This window comes from Episyrphus balteatus, chromosome 1, assembly GCF_945859705.1.
Source record: "Episyrphus balteatus chromosome 1, idEpiBalt1.1, whole genome shotgun sequence".
NCBI lineage: Eukaryota > Metazoa > Arthropoda > Insecta > Diptera > Syrphidae > Episyrphus > Episyrphus balteatus.
In genome coordinates this window covers 5,608,807-5,627,318 of record NC_079134.1, presented here as the reverse complement: position 1 = coordinate 5,627,318, position 18,512 = coordinate 5,608,807, and the positions used below count along the sequence as shown (strand labels likewise).

At 29.9% G+C, this 18,512-nt stretch overlaps 2 protein-coding genes across 2 annotated transcripts; one reads left to right on the top strand and one right to left on the bottom strand.

Moving 5' to 3' along the window:
- Positions 1–12,820: 12,820 nt before the first annotated feature.
- LOC129905861 (uncharacterized) lies at positions 12,821–15,674 on the bottom strand. Its single transcript, XM_055981483.1, has 3 exons — positions 15,227–15,674; positions 14,904–15,156; positions 12,821–14,844 (listed from the first exon to the last, which is right to left on the bottom strand). Exons 1-3 carry the CDS (start codon positions 15,440–15,442, stop codon positions 14,702–14,704), a joined length of 612 nt encoding a protein of 203 aa, XP_055837458.1. The 5' UTR covers positions 15,443–15,674; the 3' UTR covers positions 12,821–14,701.
- LOC129906612 (putative nuclease HARBI1) lies at positions 13,510–14,621 on the top strand. Its single transcript, XM_055982425.1, has 2 exons — positions 13,510–14,182; positions 14,263–14,621. The coding sequence occupies exons 1-2, from the start codon at positions 13,510–13,512 to the stop codon at positions 14,619–14,621; spliced, it is 1,032 nt and encodes a 343-aa protein (XP_055838400.1).
- Positions 15,675–18,512: the final 2,838 nt, after the last annotated feature.

The window sequence follows — 18,512 nt, the reverse complement described above, 5'->3', positions numbered from 1 at the left end:
TTAACGGTACCTGCCATAGAACCTTAATGTTAAAATTAAGAAAAAATTTAAAAAAATATTTTTGGATGAAGCAAAAATATTCAATATTTTTAAATCAATATTTCGCAAAAAAGCCAATGAATTTGTTTGAAACTTTGTTTTTTTCTGTTAATTTATTTCCTTTTTGATGACACACTAAAATTTTATACCTAAAAAACTATTTTTTTTTATCTTTCTTATGCTTTTTTTTGTTCAAAATATTTGAGAGTTTTTATTCAATTTCTGATAAAATAACAAATTTTGAATAAAAACATTTAACATTCTAAGCATACTTTTCCATAAGAGCAAGTTCGTGCATTTTAATTTTTGTCTTTAATTTTAATTTGAAAGAATAAGCTAGTTCCATTATTTGACCAGCGGAATATTCCACATATCGTCGGTCTCATGAAAAAACCTCGTAACTCCCAAAATCAAAATTTTACAGAAGAGACGAAAGAGTAAACAAACAACAGAGAAGTTGGGAAGAAACGCGCTGTGCAAAATTTGAATTTAAGTCTATTTAGAGTTTTCGGTTGCTCCGCTGACATATTTTCTAAAGAATGGCATTCAAAAGTCATTTTTGAAAAAAAAGTGGAGTTACGATGTTTTCTTATGAGACCGACGATATGAACATTACAGTGATCTTCTAGAATCTAGATGGTCTCATATTTTTTAGTCATCGTCTAAGGATCCAAACCTTGTTAATCAAATTTTGTAAATTTTTAAGGACAGTGATTTCTTTAAATCAAAAACCCATACAAGTTTCGTTTAGTTCATTCAGCAACTATGTATTAAAAAGTGGAATTATTCTTATATGTCAGAAAACAAATGGGCCATTCCATATTCTACGTTGAAAGCCACGTGTAAATGATTACTATTTTCATACAATACCTATATTTTTGTCTATGTTACAGTAATACGATTATTTTTTTTCCCAAAATTAATATTAAATAAAGTATAATGTTATTATATTTTTAAAAGGAAAACTATACAGATAAAATGCTACCAAAAAATCTATTGAAGTGTTGTTTTGAATTTAATTGAAAAACTGTTCAACAAATGATAAAGAGTATTTTACACAATTTACACCATATAGTCTATTTAATAGACCCGAGCTCCAGAGCAAAAATAGAACAAATTCGTTCAAGACTTTTTATTGGCGATTATGATTCCTTGGCATACAAGAATACTCCACCCAAAAGTGCTACTAAATCCATTGGTGCATTTCTGAGAAAACGGCAACACTGGTCGGTTTTCAGTTTTTTTGATTTAACTCGAAAACCAAGCCTGACTTTGAAATGGTTCAAAGGCACTTTTCATAGCAAATTAAATTTTCTGTCAAGTTAAGATGGTTAAAAAATTTTAAAAATTATTTTTGTCTAAAATTCTAACCTAAAATCAAAGAAAAAAAAGTTAAAAAATTGACAATTTTATTTTTTTTACTAAATCAAGGGGCATTTTGTGTATGTAGCCGGTACGTCCAAACATTGTACAGATGAAATAAAGTAGAGGTAAAATCCTTTGATAATATGCAATTTTTTCCGTCAAGAAACAACTTAAATGTACCCATTCAAAAATTAGCACTTTTCTTAAATTTTTGACTTTTTTAGTTAAAAGCAAGTTTTTAAAACTCGATAAAATCGTATAAATTGGTAACTTTTAGACTTTTAAAGTAAACATGCTTCAAGGGATTGATTTAATATAAACTAAATATGACAAACAAAAAAATTTATTTGCATCCTTATGGCCTGGTGTGCAATTTTGTGTATGTGCATTTTTATAAATACGGGTCGAATGGATGGACGGAGAGCCATTAGCTTTGGTCTATTGCATAGAAGAACATTTAATACCAACTCTTTTACTGTTTTCAATGGCCTGAAAAACAATTCTTGTAAAATCCGCGACCAACGAAAAGTTTCTCTTGAAAAACGAAAAAAATACTCTAATGAGTTTGAAACAAAATAGCTCAGGCAAATTAGCAAATCAAATTGCACTTTTCGCGGGACAAATTTTTTTCATGGAATGTGTTTAGGTGAATGTCCTTATCGTAAAAGTGAATTTTTTGGGATGATAATATATCGGGAACAGCCGCCATCTTGGAAAAGAGGTCGGTGCCGTTTTTATTTTATAACTCCATTTTTACTCATTTAAACCAAAAATGTCCGAGCATAGACTTATTATCAATTAAATTATCTAAAAAATGATATACAAATGAATTCCGTGAGTTAGTTAAATTCAATTTTATAGTCGGTCAAAGTCCGGGTTCTTCTCTCAAGGTTAAGACAATATGACATTTTTTAAAATATCTGAAGAACTTTTGATTTGTTTGGGATTTTCTAAAAGAATGAAATATAGCACTTTTAATTATCTATGAAATGTTTCTCGGGCTTTTCAGAGAAAAATAACAAAGAAAAATAAACTCATTTTCTCGACTGTTGTTTGTTTATTTATTTTTGAATAAAAGCCTCGATTTTTGTTTGTAATTTTGCTCTGAAAACCCCTGTTTTGTTGCATTCAAATTGTAATATCTTTCGTTCTAATTTCAACTTTGGAGACTTTTATACATTTTTGAAAACTGCATTAACACGGCAAGTTTTTAAAATAATTAACCAGTGTCACACCATACAAATTTTTTTCGGGATGATGCTCTGAAATAAAAGTAAGAAATTGAGTTTTTATAAAACATGGAACTGTTAATTAATTTGCAGCAAAATGGCATATGAAATAAAAAATATTTTGATTAATTAGTTATTTCTTATTATTAGGCAATGTTTTAGTGAAAGAATTGTAAAAAACAAAAATCAATTATGGGCAGAGGAAGCAAAATACTGTTGCCAAGTCGGGATTTTTCGAAATTTCACAAAAACTGCATTAAATCGAAAACCGTAAGGATTTGGGAAGAACAAGTTACCAAATTCTGAGAGCCCTAAAGTTGACCTATCACCATATTTCGTTTGATCCATTACTTTTGGGACACTCTGTATTTTTTAAATAGCATGTTGTTTTGAAAACATATACTTTAAATTGATGCCGAAGTTGGGCAAATGACAAAAAAAATTGAATTTTTGAACTTTGACATCTTATAAATTCTAAGTGGTTTAACCGAGTTACATGTTTTATACATTGTTAAAAAGGTATATTTATCTTCTATCAGAAACTATAAAAAAATCGAAAATGGGTAAAAAATAGTCGAAGCTAGAATTTTTTCAATGGGTGAAGGCCCAAAAAGCCGTTTTTTGCCCGTAACTCCAGATTTTGGGGGTGTTAGGGGATTTTCTAATACCGTTTCGTATTCAGTGCGACTAGCTCTACAAAACCTGATAGGTCTCCGCCCGCGTATATTTTGAGTGTTACACCGTGTTATCTTCTATAATTGCCAAGAAGTTTTACCTTGGGATAGAACAACAAAAAAGGGACTCGATATCATCCTTGCGGGCCTCTAAATCAGGTTATCCAAAGAAAAGTGTGGAATATTTTAAGTGGTAAAAAAATTGGGTCTTCACAAATTCCTTAATGGAGATTTTGACTGACGGCAGTCTATAATTTTACTTCACAAAATTTCAATTTTTTTTATAGTTTCAGTCAATACTTTATACCTATCTACCAACATTCTTTCTCAGATTATAAATACACTTGATCTTATTTCGTCGACTTAAATTCATATCTCTTAGTAAGTTATACATACGTCATTTAACGTTTTGAGTTTTTGCATTAATTGATGATAGTCAACTGTTTTTTTTTGTACATTTTGCTGATATGAGATGAGTATTCTTTTAAAGGAGAAGTAAGATTCTAAAAATAGATTTCATCAAGACATCTTCTCAAAAGCATTGTTATATTAAACAAAAAAAAAAATAAAATGCACGACTGTGGTCGCACGTACTTGCTCTTATGCTTAAAGTTACTCTAATGTTAAAGCTTTTTATTCAAGAAAATTAAGAAAATTAAAAATTTGATATTTTCAAGAAATTAAAAAAAATAAAATCTGTTTTTATAATTAATTAAATACCGTTTTAAATGACCTTTCACAAAAAACCAAGTATGAATGTTTACTTCTTGTATAAAAAAAATTTTTTAGAAAAAATGTTTCGAAAATCGTTAGAGCCGTTTTTTAAAAAAATAATTTTTTATATATAAAAATTTTCTAACATTTTTCAAAAAAAAAGTTGGTATGCCATTTTGAAGAAATAATTTATTAACGCATAAAAACGAAATTTCAAAATTTTTCATAAACCCGTTTTCAAAAAATTGTTTTTTAAAAAAAAAATTTTGAAATATTTTTTAAAAATCCAAAAATGAGTTTTTTGAAAATTTTCTAAAATTTTAATATCACCTTCACCTAAACGCTTTCGTTGAAATCGGGGTGGTCTTGAACGAGATATTCATAAATAAAAAAAAACCGTTCTATGACAGGTACCGTTAATAAAGGTAAAAAAAATATTTTTTTTTATTTCGAAAGTTGGCTCTTATGTGTAATACTACACTCAAAAATCGTTAGAGCCGTTTTTGCCAAAAAAATTAACTTTTCTATTTCCGTTATATGACAGGTACCGTTAGTTTTGGTCCTAAAAAAAAAATTCGAATTTGTCCTCTAGGGAATCACACAAAACTGTTAACTACCAAGTTTAAACAAAATCACTAAAATAGTTTAGGCTGTAGCTCGAGGTACATACAGACAGACAGACAGACAGACAGACAGACAGACAGACAGACGGACAGACAGACAGAATTGCCGGACCCACTTTTTTGGCATTCTCCATCATCGTAATGTCATGTAAAATTGTTATCTCGAGTTCGATTTTTTTTACGAATCCTAAACATGCCCTATAGTACCTATATCGCAAGTAAAAATGTCACAATGTACATCATTAATTAAATCATTGTCTAATCTAAATGAGTATTGACCACTTTATCTGGTAAAAGTACTAAGGTACCCAATTGATGCCAAATTTTATGACTCAATTCAAGTATCATTGAGGTAGTTTGTCCGTTTTTTTTTTTGCTGTTTTTTTTTTGTGTCGTCTCGAAAGCTAACTTCATCGTTTCCTAATGGACATAATAAGAGTAGATATACCTATACAGTTCCTGTAGATACATATCGTAGTTTGAGTTCCTCTTTTTTTTTATCTTCTTGTGTTCAAGTTGGTACACAAATCTAACTTGAAGACAAAAGGAGTCATCTTGTGTCGTTCTTTTCATATATTTGTAGTAGATACTTCCGGTTCCTTAAGGATATTGTTTTATATAAATGAAAATATAGCTAGATGCAGTTATAAGAAGATATAAAGAAGATAAATAAATAAATCGAAAGCTCCTCCGTTGTGCAAAAAGAAGATGTAATTCAACATCACCCAAGAGTAAGTGCAAATATAAAAAAAAATCTATACTTAGACCACTGATTTATGTATTATAAAAAGAAAAAAGGCCAAGAACTTGATGAAATATCTAAAGTTGAGAATGAGGCCATCAATGCCACAAAGGCAATTGCACTCGTCGAGATCTCTCTCTCTCTCTCAGGGGTGATAAAAGAAAAAAAAAAACAGATAAATTCATTAGAATGGGAATTAATTTGAAAAGAAATAAGGAAATTAGGTTGACAACTGAATTGAGAATATTCTCTTTTCATTGCTAAGGTATTTATCGAAAAGTCCATCTACCTTGCTGTCTTTAAGGATTTTCTTTTGAAAATTTTGAAATATATTTCTTGACATTTTTTTCTCGAGGGATGAATATAATTTATATTAGATTTTCTATGAAGTTTGCTATAAACTTGAAGGAATGAATATTTGTTTTGTCTGTGTATGAAATGCTTTGGAATTTGAATGGCCATTTTTCGTTAAGGTTGACAGTTCGTTAAGTGAGCAAAATTATTCAAGGATCAAGCTTTTGATATTATCGTAAATTGATAAAGCTTTAATCAAGACAGTTTAACTCATCACAGCCTACACTATTCTATTTCGTGATGGGTTGTCTGGAGATGAGAAGTCTTGAGTTGAGTTGTCCGGATTTGAGATTCTAGTCGTGGAATAGCTTAAAAAATATACAGAAACACTTGTTTCTTACAAAAATTGAGTTTTTAGGTATCTTTTCTATTAACTATGATCTTGACAGTAAAGTTAATGGCTTAAAATCAACCGTTAATAAATTTAAAGGACATTAAACAATTTTAAGTCATACAAGGACCTGACGCTTATCCGACGGATTTTTGCAGGTGGATTTTAAATAAATGCAGACATAATTCACAACAGACACAAATATAAAAAAGGTCTGAGTATTTATTATTTGTTGGAGAGCAGATTTCTTGGAGATGTTTTATATCAGCAAGAAGTGTCTCTTGAAGTGTTAGACATACTCTCCGAAATTGAAAACTGAAACTCGAAGCCAATATATTTATCATCTGACAGGTGATTGTTAGTCTCATAAAAAGACAAATATCACACACCTTTAAAATTCACACTCTGCTAAAATTGATTGATGGAGATATATAATCCTAAGAAATTGGGTTATTTTATTTTGAAGATGGAAAATAAAAGACTTATTTTTGGCAAGAAATCCTACACTAAACAAAAACAAAATAAAAAAAAAAATAAATTCAGTTTAAAATATTTATAGCATTTATTTCGATATAATTATTCCATTCCCTTTTAATCACACAAAAAAATGATGTTTACATAAGTAGACCTAATGGAATACTTTAAATTCTTTTCTATTTAATGTTGGATTGTTTAAAGGCGCCAAACAAATAAAAACACTATTCAACCTTCAATAGCAATTATACAAAAAAAAAAAAAACAATATATAAATATTTATTGAAGTCTATGAATATGTTAATACACTCGTATCTGTGCTGAAAATAATACACCTTAAATATAATCTATTTGGTCAATTGGTGTTTTTGTGGTAGAAATAATGCAGATGTACACAATGAGCTTCTGCCACGAGTAGTATTTTTAAAAAGGTAATTAAATTTAATGATTTTTCTGAAGCCAAACAATTTTTGGTTATTTGGTAGAGTAAAATTTTTAATTATTGATTTATATTGAATTAAAATTTCAAGTGACCTTTACACGAGCCAAAATCATGGAGGCAAACAACTTTAGTCTTAGTGTTTTTTTTTAATTAATGTGTCAGCAAATTTCCCTTTAAAAAAATTTAATTTAACATTAAGTCAAAATAAAGTGGACTTTAAATTATTGTTGTGATACTAATTATTTGTGTTTAGAGACACAATTGGGAACTCTTGGCGTAAAAATACTAAAAACCGTATTTTGATATGTATGTTTCCTGACATGAGAATCGCTGATCTTGCTCCAAAAAGAATCTGTTTGCTAAAGCCAAAAATGTATGACATTACATGTTCAAGATCAAAATGATTTTTGGAAATTTAATCATAGAAATGGAATTACCAAAGATTTATCTAATTGGGTCACTGTGGTGTATGAGTAACAATTTTTTTTTCTAAACTTTACAAATAAATTCCTAATTGTTTAATATTGATCAAATTTTTGATTTATGATATTTAACCAACTTTTCAAATTTCAAACTGCACAAATTGTAAAACTTATTTTTTTTTTAAATCATTTAGTCCATTCTCGATACCTAGAAAAGTAAGTTCTTGTATCATTAATTTTTTCTATCCACAAAAATAATCGTTAATAAACCATCGGCAAAGAAGTATTAGACGAAATTATTTGCTTTAAACACGCAGTTCAGAAATGACCTGAATGAAGTTTTAAATAAATTTTGGATAGTGGACTACTTGAACTTGAAAAGGCCGAGAAAAAATTTTGTATGTTTGCGTCTAAGCAATATTCGACGCGATGGTTAATTTATAACTCTATGGAATATGAATGTCTAGAAACTTTCGTGAAGTCAAAGAAAATTTCACTTTTCAGTCTGGAAGACAGCAGTGCATGATTTGATAAAGACCATATTATAAAATTAAAGGATGAATGGCTTGCTTAAACTAACTGAAACTGCATAGATATAATCTTGATTAAATTTCTTGTCAAAATTTTCAAAATAATACTAATGGGTGAATTCTTTGTATTCACTCAAGATTAGATCTAAAATTTTCTTCCAAATACGATCCAGCTTACAAAAGATGCACTTCTTCATGATAATGATACTCTTGAAGACTTGAGGCCGGGTTGGAACTTTGTCTGTTGCTTCAAGAGGTATTATCATTTTATAATTTATTTCTTTTAGTATTTTGATTTTCGGGTTTTAAAAACTACTATCTTTTCGAAAGCAAGAGCTCAGTTGAAACTAACTATCATCATATCTCTCCATCGGATTTTTATTTTTGGAATGTAAATATATGAAACTCGTTCCACTCGCAATTGTCCACTTTAGTAAAAAACAATTCATTATTTAGTTTATATTTCTGATTTAAAATAAAAGAATTATTAATCCAAAGGGCAAACGTTGAAGAAGAAATTTTGCATATTGTCACGATTAATCACAACTTTTTTGAACTGATATAAAAATTTACAATTCGCAATAATGAAATAGGGTTAAAGCTATTTCATGGGAACCAATCCAATCTTCGGACTCCTTTTTCCAATTATTTGTGGTGCTTAGTTTAATAATTTTGTATTCTATGTATAGTAGCTGAACATTTTTTCCGTCAAACTTATGTATATGTTCTGAACCAGGCCCAACGAGTTTCAAAGTACAAAATGCGCTACGCTTCCTCATCCACTTGATTTGCTTCACTCTATTTTTTTTTAGCTTATCAACGCCAATGAATAGACTAGCGTTTTTAACCAGCCTTTTCTAGTATGCTATTGTAAGACTTATCGAGTTGATAAATTGTTTGGTATGAAAAAAGTAAAATACTGTAAAAATTGTAGACGTTCTTTTCCCAGAAATTTGAAACCAGCTTTTACAAAGTGGTTTTTCTAGAAGAAACTATTTTTGAAAGGACTGACAGGAATTATGTAATTTGTACATGCTTGGAAACAGGAAAAAAAAATAGCTACGAGATTTAAATAGTGCAGTCGAATGCACATAAATTTGGAATCGAAAATGAAATGACCGCTGCTAAGACATGAAACCATAGGTGTGAAAAAAGGCTCGCTTTATTATAATGTATGTATTTAGGTGCTGTTTGTGAAATATCAATTCCCGACCTTTCTCAATTCAAGTGATCCATTTTAAAAATTTTGAAAAATTATAATCAACTGATAAAAGATTTATTAATTTGTATACACTTTTTGATTCATTCTAGCTTAAGTCTTAACATAGTTTACTATTCCTTTAAGTTTCATTTATCGGATCCACCACTTGCACCTTTTATCAACTTAATATGAACTTTAATCCTTCTTAAAGAAGAATATGCCACAAGCCCGTTAGAACTCTAAGCTTCATTTTTAAGTAATTCCGTGCAACTTTTGTGGATTTTTATCAAACAGATTTGAAGATAATTTACTTTTTTTAAGTCCAAAGCACCATCATGACATCGACAAATAAAAACCCCAAATCCCTTATTGAAAGTCTCATAAAATTTTTAAGTACAATCTTATGACAAATCCATAGACTTTTCAGTAGATAAACATACATATTTCCATGATAACAGCTCAAGATTTAAAAACCGAACCCTTATAAAAAAAAACTCCTTGAACAAATTTTACCGCCCAATCAATGTTATGTCAATAACATCCCTTTTTTTAGTATCCTTCCGAAATATAAAAAAAAAAAACACCCTTTCAAAAGAACTCTATAACATTTCCAAATAAAAATGACACCACAAACATAAAAAAGCAAACATCAATTTAAAACTTAACCCACATATTCTATAGCCTAATCAGATACAGATACAAATAGAAAAAAAATAGAAAAAAACTTGTCAATTACCAAAAAGGTTTTCTATAAAAAAAAAAAAAAATATTGACCAATTTATATGAAAAAAAAAATACAAATAAAGCAAAGTAAACAAATATTTATAAAACTAACTTTCCACTTCAAACAAATTCATTTCATACACACAACTTTTGGTTAAAGTATCTATTAGATACTTCTTTAAGAAAAATAAAACAAACACACAAAAGCATAGATAGATATTATGCATTCATGATGATGCTTGGGATATATCGACTCTCTCTCCAAAAAAAAAAGTATCTAAACCTCTTCAAATCCTGAACTGAATAATATACAAACAAAACCGGGATACAAAAAAAAAAAAAAACTTCGTCAAACTTCCATGAAAATTCATCTTATAATACCCACATACTACAAAACCCACAAAATTCGGATCAATTTTCCATTAGTTATTCACAAAAAAAAAGCAAAAAAAAAAACAAACTTCAACTTCTATAAGTATCTATCATCATCATCAAAATTCATGAATTCAAAAAGTATCTCATCTCATCGTTAAAAAACTTTGTTCCAGTTCTACTTCCAATATATTTCATACACTTAAAAACAAAAACAAAAGAAATTACAAAAAAAACTTGATAATCTTCACAAATCAAAAATCCCCATCTCTCTAATAGATAAAGCTTTTCTTTAATCTTTGAGATTTTTTATTAAATCCAAAAAACAAGAAAAAAAATATCTTAAAGAGAGGGTCTTTTATGTAACGAAACGACATCGTTTAAGAAAAAAAAACTAAAAGTATCGAAGTACCTATATCATCAGACCAACAAACAAAAGTTTTGCATCATCCACATCGGAGTAATAGTACTTACGTCAGGATAAAGGACAATGGAATTATGTATTTACAGCATATCCTGTCTGTGTTCCTCTCCAAGACAAAATGGGATCAGAATGAATGGGCTTCGTTATATGAGCTATAAAAGCAAAAACTATAATCCAAAAAAATCTTAAGGAGCACACAATTTTCTATCTATCTTAACTGGAAATTTTATTATTCGAGATGCAAACGAGGCTTAATGCACTTAAGAGGTTGAACAGAGCAGCACACAGAGAGAAAATATACACAAAACTGTTGTGAGAGTATCTATCTATCTATATGAAGATGGGAGATACAATTTACAAGCCACTTAATGCACAATTTTCTATACGGTTGTTGTCGCGTCGCGTCGTTGACGTCGCTAAAGTCGTCGTTGTTGTATAGTAGCTCAGCTCGTCCTCGTTGCATATAAATTTCTATATATTCAATGCAATTATCTGCAACCGTTATCTTGCTAAAGAGCACTTTGCCGATTTACCGTCGTTCACCGAACGACACGATCCACACAATACATAGGCAGTCGAGAGATGCGCGATTTATATCCTTCGCAGAGATTGCATCCGGAAGTACATACTCAAGTAAAATAGGGATATGAAAATGTATCTTTTCTCTACTTTTTTTCGATATGGGTCTTGAAGGAATTGAAGACAAAAAAAAACCGAAGAACGAACGAACCTAGTGACACGCTTCTAGGACGCACTGCAACCCAATGAATCTCGGTTCAATAATGCGGAGATAATTTGGTGCAGCAGCAAAACCCGGCGCGGAGAGAATTCAAGACAACTGCAGTGATAATCTCAAAAACAGTTATCGCATCTATTTTGTATCTTTGTATCTGTGTGGGGGAGGTATTTTGAAAATAGATTGCTGAGGAGCAAAATTACTAGACTAGACAGTATGGCACGCTAAAATGAACTGAAACTGAATTCGTTCGAAATTGGAGAGTGAAGTTGTCGTCGGCAAAAAGTAGCAGCAAAAACCATGCGGTAGCGACGAACTATTTCAACCAGCACCAGAACCAAACAGAAAAACAGAGAGCTCTAGATAGATTCTTGATGAGAACCAATAACAAAAAACATTCTCACAGATACATTTGTATATAAAAAAAATTGTATTGTTGGGGGTGTTGCGTGTTGTGAATAACTCTGAAAGCGGGCGGCTTTTTTTTTGAGTGGGTCATCTCGTCGTCGATTGTATGGCATTTTGTTGAGTCTGTTATCATTTTTATTGTTGTCTCTGAGATAAGATATTTGAACAATTGACATAGACTTGAAATAGAGTGTCAATAATGATGAATAATATTGTTGTGTTGTTGTTCTTTTGGGTTCTGTTGAAATTTGTCACTCAAGAAACCCCCCGAAATCGTATTCGGAGAGAATATCACATGTTTTCTGCACAAGCGTTTTTCTCAATTTGAGCTTTATTTGAGAGGATTTTTGTAATATTTTGTTGTTGATGTGAAGCGCATGTCAAGTGTTTAGGGTTACCAACGGATTTGTTTGATTTTTGTATTGTTTGGTTATAGGGATTGCATCTGTTAGGGAGAGTAACTGTTTGAAAATGCGTATATTGTCTGGGAAGAAGTGGTGCTGACATTTGTTGCTTTTATTGAGAGAAATTTTTTACTGAACAAAAAAATAATAGTTAGAGGTACCATAGTTTTGTTCATCATAGCGATGAGCATCAAGTTAGAAGAGAATTTCATGGTAAAAGTGTTACACTAAAGTTACATGCACAAGCTCATGTATGACGTTTGGTTTTCAAATCAGTTTTATTTTAAACTCTGATTTATAAAGTAAAGAATTAAAAAATACTTGAAGAATTAAAAATTTCAATTTTTCAATGGCCGAATTTTTTTTTGTTAAAATTGGTCGTATTGGATTCTTAACTAAAGTTATTTTAAGCTTAATATATACATATATATGTACAATTTTAATACAATAAACAATAATTTTTTAACTAAGAAATTAATTCTTCTACAAAAAGCGAATAACACCCGGCTTATCCAAGGTGCCCTTTAATTAGTCAAAGAAAAATTTAAATTATTTCGTACATTCTCAGAAAAAATTCTATCAGTACAGGGCCCTATTTCATAAAACTACAAGACTAATAATTATTTGTGAATTTACTTGTAGCTTGTAAATTATCAGCAAATTTCTGTTTCATAAAGAATTTCTTTAGACTAATAATTACAAGTAAATAGATTTGTAGCTACAAGTGAAATTTACAAGTGCGGCGAATATTTCTGTTTCATAAAAGTATTTGTAAAATTTTTATTAGTGATAGACTTGTAGCTACAAGCGATTTTTTTACAAGAGTAGAAAGACTAATAAAAACAAAATATGATGGCTAATTTTGGTTCCTTTGGGGTTTAAATGTAGTTCATGGATAACGTTGTATCACTAAAATGGATCTTAAATTATCAAGCATTATAATCAAGAATTTACAACAATTTTTGGGTGTCATGGATAGAAAAAAATATACTAGTTTTGTTGTCCCTTTAAGGAGCGTTAATGGACGTCGTTGGCAAGTAAAAGTGCAATAACAATGCAGTCTTTTTAATTTTTATGTTATCAAAAATTAAAAAAAAAAATCTTCCATTCCTAGTTACAAAAAGTCTTGGCTTTTAAATCATTATGCATTCATCTGTATAACATAACTTTCCTCAATATAAGAACGGGTCAAAGTTGGCGTAAATTCTTTATAAGACAGTAGATTGACTTATACAATAAATTCGTTCTTTTGAAGTTATAATAAGAAGTTTGTTGGCGTTTAAATTGAAAAATAAAAACAAAATGTTTTCAAGCAGTGACGAAAGTGATTTCGAAGATTACTATCGAGGAAGAAGACCCCGAATTTTTCGAGAACGAATAAATTTCGAGTTAATGTCTTATCATTCCTTTAATGAAAAGTTTCGGATTAGTTTTTCAGTTTGTGAGGAATTGTTGAGATACATTGGACCATCATTGGAACATGAAACCAATCGAAACCATGCTCTCTCGGCCAAGCAACAGATTTTGATAGGACTTCATTGGCTTGGAAACGGTGGTCAATATCACGGAGTAGCTGATATGCATGGAGTCTCAAAGGCAACAGTGTGCCGTGTAGTTAAAAAAGTTGTGAATGCTATCAATGAACGAGTATTTCCAGACAAGGTTAAGTGGCCGAGAAACACTGCTGATGTGGTCGAAAAGTTTTATTCTATTGCTGGTATGCCGAATGTAGCTGGATGCATTGATGGCACATTGATAAAAATAGATGCTCCAAGGGAGCATGAAGACCGTTTTGTAGATCGACATGGAAATCACTCCATCAACTGCATGCTTGTTTGTGGACCTGATTTAAACTTTTATTACGTTAGTGCAAGATGGCCAGGAAAAGTTCATGATGCAAGAGTTTTGAGAAACAGTGAGCTTTTCTCTAAGATGAATTCAGGTTGGAGGCCACATCCACGATCAATTTTGCTAGGTGTGTTTAGAATTAATTGAAGCTATATAAATGTATGTATGTACTATCTTAAAAAAAACCTTATGTTTATGTGTTAATAGGTGATTCGGGTTATGGATGTACAGATTGGTTGATAACACCCAAAAACAATATCACGAATGATGAGGCAGTACAGAGGTTCAACCGCGCTCATAAGTCGACAAGGCGCCTTATAGAAAATGCTTTTGGTGTATTAAAAGAAAAATTCCCTTGTCTACAAAAATTGAGGGTGAACCCGATTTATGCATGCAACATAGTTAAGGCTTGTGCTACTATTTGCAATTTGACCTCAAACACTTTGAGTGAAATTGGAAGTGAAAATGATGAAGAAGATGACAATTCCTCAAGAGAAGAAATAGAACCTGATACACAAAGTGGTTTAACTAGAAGAGATGAAATAATTAACTTGTTCAGACAATAGCTTTGAAAAATAAAAATAGTTTTATATTAATGAAGATTTTTGTTTATTTATTCTTTCATTACATTTAACTCGCGTTAAAATTATTTGTTTTCGTTCAATAGTTTTGCAATTTCTAGATCAAGTTTAGTGTTCTGCTTTTCTAAATAAGTAATCTCCAGTTTTAATTTTTTCTTTTTAAGCTCTGAAAATTCGTCATCGAATGCAGTTGGTTTTCTTTTGAACTCTAAAAACAATATTATAAATAAATATAATTTCTTATAAAACGATATTGTTTCTCTTTACCAGAGGAAGCTTTTGAGTTCACCTTCCGACTTAAATTTTCCTTATCCTGATTTGGGGACAGTTCCACTTCCAATTTTGGTACTTTGCATGCTTCAGCAAAATCATGCTTATCCTCAAAAGTTTCTAACACCGGCAGACCTATAATGTCAGGCGCATCTTTTTGCAAAATATCTAGAACTTTGGTATCTACTTCATTCATTTTATTTTGCGATCCACCTGCAGAACCCGTCTTTCTGCTGTTATCAAGCTTAGCCTAGGTAAACAGCGATGATTTATAAATATGTTAAAAATACTAAAATAAAAATAATAAAATAATGAACTACCATAGTACAGCGCTTTATATTGGTCCAAAAGACATCCCTCAAATAAGTCCAAGACTTTTCAAGAAAATATCCATTGGACTTCGCTTTTTCATGAATTTTCATCCAAACGATGCTTTTTTCTTTTTTCGTTAGTTTATCAGAAAATGGGCCAAATAAAATTAATTTATTTTTTTCAATTTCCTCCAAAATAAGAACTTTGATTTCCTTTGAACACATTTTAATTAAACAGCAAATAAAAGTGATAATCTTTATCCTTTGGTAGCAAAAATCTTATTTAATTTTAAATTAATATATCTAGCACCGATAAATTAAACAATTTTCTTGAATATATTTCGTCTCTCACTGCTGCTACAGAAAGTTCAAATATTTGTTTATTATTTGTTTATTTTCGTTACTCCTAGTTACACTTGTAGTTTTTTAGAAGCAAAATAATTTGAATTCGCCCGACTACAAATAAATGAAAATTTTTTTGAAACAGAAAACTACAACTCCATACTTTATTTGTGCTTGTAGCTACAAGTCTACAAGTACAACACTAATAGTTTTATGAAATAGGGCCCAGGTCTATCTCAAAAGTTGATATGATTTATTGATGATTTACGAAAACGCTTACTTTGGTATACCTTACTCATGATTATTGATCTGTTAATGTTAATAATAAAAAGCTTCACTATAAGTTTAATTGGAGAAGAATAATGTTAATAGTTTCTTTAGTTGCTCAGATATTAATTTTCATAGCTTTTCCGTTACTAATTTTTTACTTTGAGGTCAAAATGCTGGTTGAATGACTTGTTTCAAAAATCTTTGAAGAAATCAGAAAATGATCACAAACGATCTATTGATTTGTTAGAAAAATATGTTACTCATACGCCAGAGTGACTTTGACTTGTTTTTTTTTTTATATAATAAAGATAAAAGTTATCCTTCTATCTTTAAAACTGTGGAAGCAAATTAAGTCAGCAACAACTAACTTATTCAAACGAAATATATATGTACTCGCAAATGAAAAATTTGGTGCTGTTCAAAAATAAAAATTGAGTTTTATTAAAACTTCAAACTATTTAATATATTTTAGCAAAATGACGTACGAGAGGTTCTATGACAGGTACCCTTAACTCCTTGTAGCCCCATGTGACATTTCTGTAATAAACCGAAAAAGATGGCACAGAAGCTGTACAAAATATATATTTTTTTTTCTTTTGAAGCTTTAAACATAATCTTTAAGTAGGTATTGCTTTATCGTAATATTTCTAATAAATGGCACCAATAGTTTTGTCTTCAAAACAAATCCGTGGAAAACTATTTATTACCAAATAAGAAAACTTGAAATTTGCTAAAAATGGGAAAATAAGCGATCAAATGCACTAAAAGAAAACAGGCACATTTTGAAAAATTCACTTAGAATCCAAGATTGACCGATAAACGACTGGAGTTGAAAATGCCATTCTTTCACCAAAAACTTTTTTAGCCAAAGAACAATTCGCAGAAAGTTCGGGGAAGACAATTTTAAAATCCTTAGAGATAACACCGTATTTACCTAATAGAAAAAAAAATTTTAAAAATGAATTCTCAAACAGAGCAGATTTGTTCCTGTCATAAAACACGTATTTTGTCTGTCAATTGACAATATTAATTTTTTAAATTTACGATCTTGGGTTACAAGGCGTTAGTAATGGTTCACAAAATATTTTTTTTAATTTAAAAATTGGATTTTAGTTGAATCATGCATACAAAAATCCGAATTAAAATCGTTGATTCCATTTTTGAAAAGATTAAATTTGCTCTTTTGGCTTTATGGCATGTATCGTTAGTTTTGGTTTAGATTTTCCGTCTAGGCAATCTTTCAACACTTTCAACTACAACAACAACTGCATGATAGCTTGAGCTAATTGAAAAGATCACACAGTATAAAAAAAAATTTAGGTACAAAACAAAGAGAATCCTGAAATATTTTTTTTTATTTGAATGTCAATTGCGTAAGTAGTGACGAGCTTTTTCCTAGATGTTTATATGTACATATATTCATAAATTCAAAACGAAAAACAACATTATTATAAAAAAATAAAAACACATCCTACCTTTAATACCGAAAGTAAGTTTTTTCATCTTTGATAAGAAAACGTTTGAAGCTGATCTGAATATTCGATTTTGGGAAGATTTTTTTAGTACTTTTTAATCAATCTTCATCCCAAACGAGGATCTACCTATCAAAAACAAAAGTTAGCTTAACAAATTTTTTGGCGTTTTCGATTGGCAGTCCGGAAGCGTCCGGAATCATTCTGAAAAAATTTTATTCACACAAAACTGTCAGTTTTGTACGAATAAAACGCTTTCAGAATGACTCCGGACGCTTCCGGACTGCCAATCGAAAAAGAAATGGAAAAATGTTTTTTATTAACTCACGTTTTAATCCTAATTTAAGATGATATTCGAAACTATCCCAATAAAGAGATATCCTTTTTTGTTTAAGGAACTTTCCGAGGACTGGTCCTTGCGACTCTCAAAAAAACTAATGTATTCAACTTCTTCATTTCCAAACTTTTTCCATGAGCTTATTGATGGAAGAACTGATCTCACATTCTCTTCTTAACATTTAAATGTTGTTTTCATTGCACAAACTGTGCTTTAGATGAGCCTATAAATCTTAAGAATTCAAAATGAGCAAAATGAAATTTTAAATATTTGCTTCCTTTTGATAAAATATTTTTGTACATTTCTTTAGAATTTAATTTATTTTTGAAGTAATTGTTTTTTAAATTCTTAGATGGATTTTTTTTTAATTCGATAGGTTAAAAAGTAATAAAATCACCTCAAATGCTGCACAAATCATAAACTTTCTACCAAACAGATTATTACTATCAACGAAAAAATTAGTAGGTACACACTGCGTGTCACTTGAATAGATACACAAATTTAACTTAGAATACAAGCGATTTGGTCAGATAACTAAGGTGATCCTTTATAAGATTTGACATTCGAAAATCACAGAATTGACAAGTTGAACCAGTATCTGTGTATGGATTTGCAAAGCCAGATTTATATTGAAAGTAACCACTATTCTTTAGCTGTAGATATCTTAAGCAGTGTAAGATCATAAAGTCACCTTCGATCTTTCACCGCTTAAGTTATTTTAGATAAAAAATAATATAGATCATATTTAACCGGGGATAAAAAATAATAAATGTTCAAAAAAAAAAAACATTTAATCCGAAGGTAACAAAAATGTTATTAAACCGTTTAGAAAGATTTGTTTACAAAATTATTCTTTTGATAAAGATTTTTTTAT

Coding starts and splice junctions, on each gene's coding strand:
- LOC129906612 (XM_055982425.1), top strand. CDS start 13,510: ATGTTTTCAAGCAGTGACGAAAGTGATTTCGAAGATTACTATCGAGGA. Junction 14,183..14,262: donor TCCACGATCAATTTTGCTAG/GTGTGTTTAGAA, acceptor ATGTGTTAATAG/GTGATTCGGGTTATGGATGT.
- LOC129905861 (XM_055981483.1), bottom strand. CDS start 15,442: ATGTGTTCAAAGGAAATCAAAGTTCTTATTTTGGAGGAAATTGAAAAA. Junction 15,157..15,226: donor ATATAAAGCGCTGTACTATG/GTAGTTCATTAT, acceptor CTGTTTACCTAG/GCTAAGCTTGATAACAGCAG. Junction 14,845..14,903: donor GAACTCAAAAGCTTCCTCTG/GTAAAGAGAAAC, acceptor TATTGTTTTTAG/AGTTCAAAAGAAAACCAACT.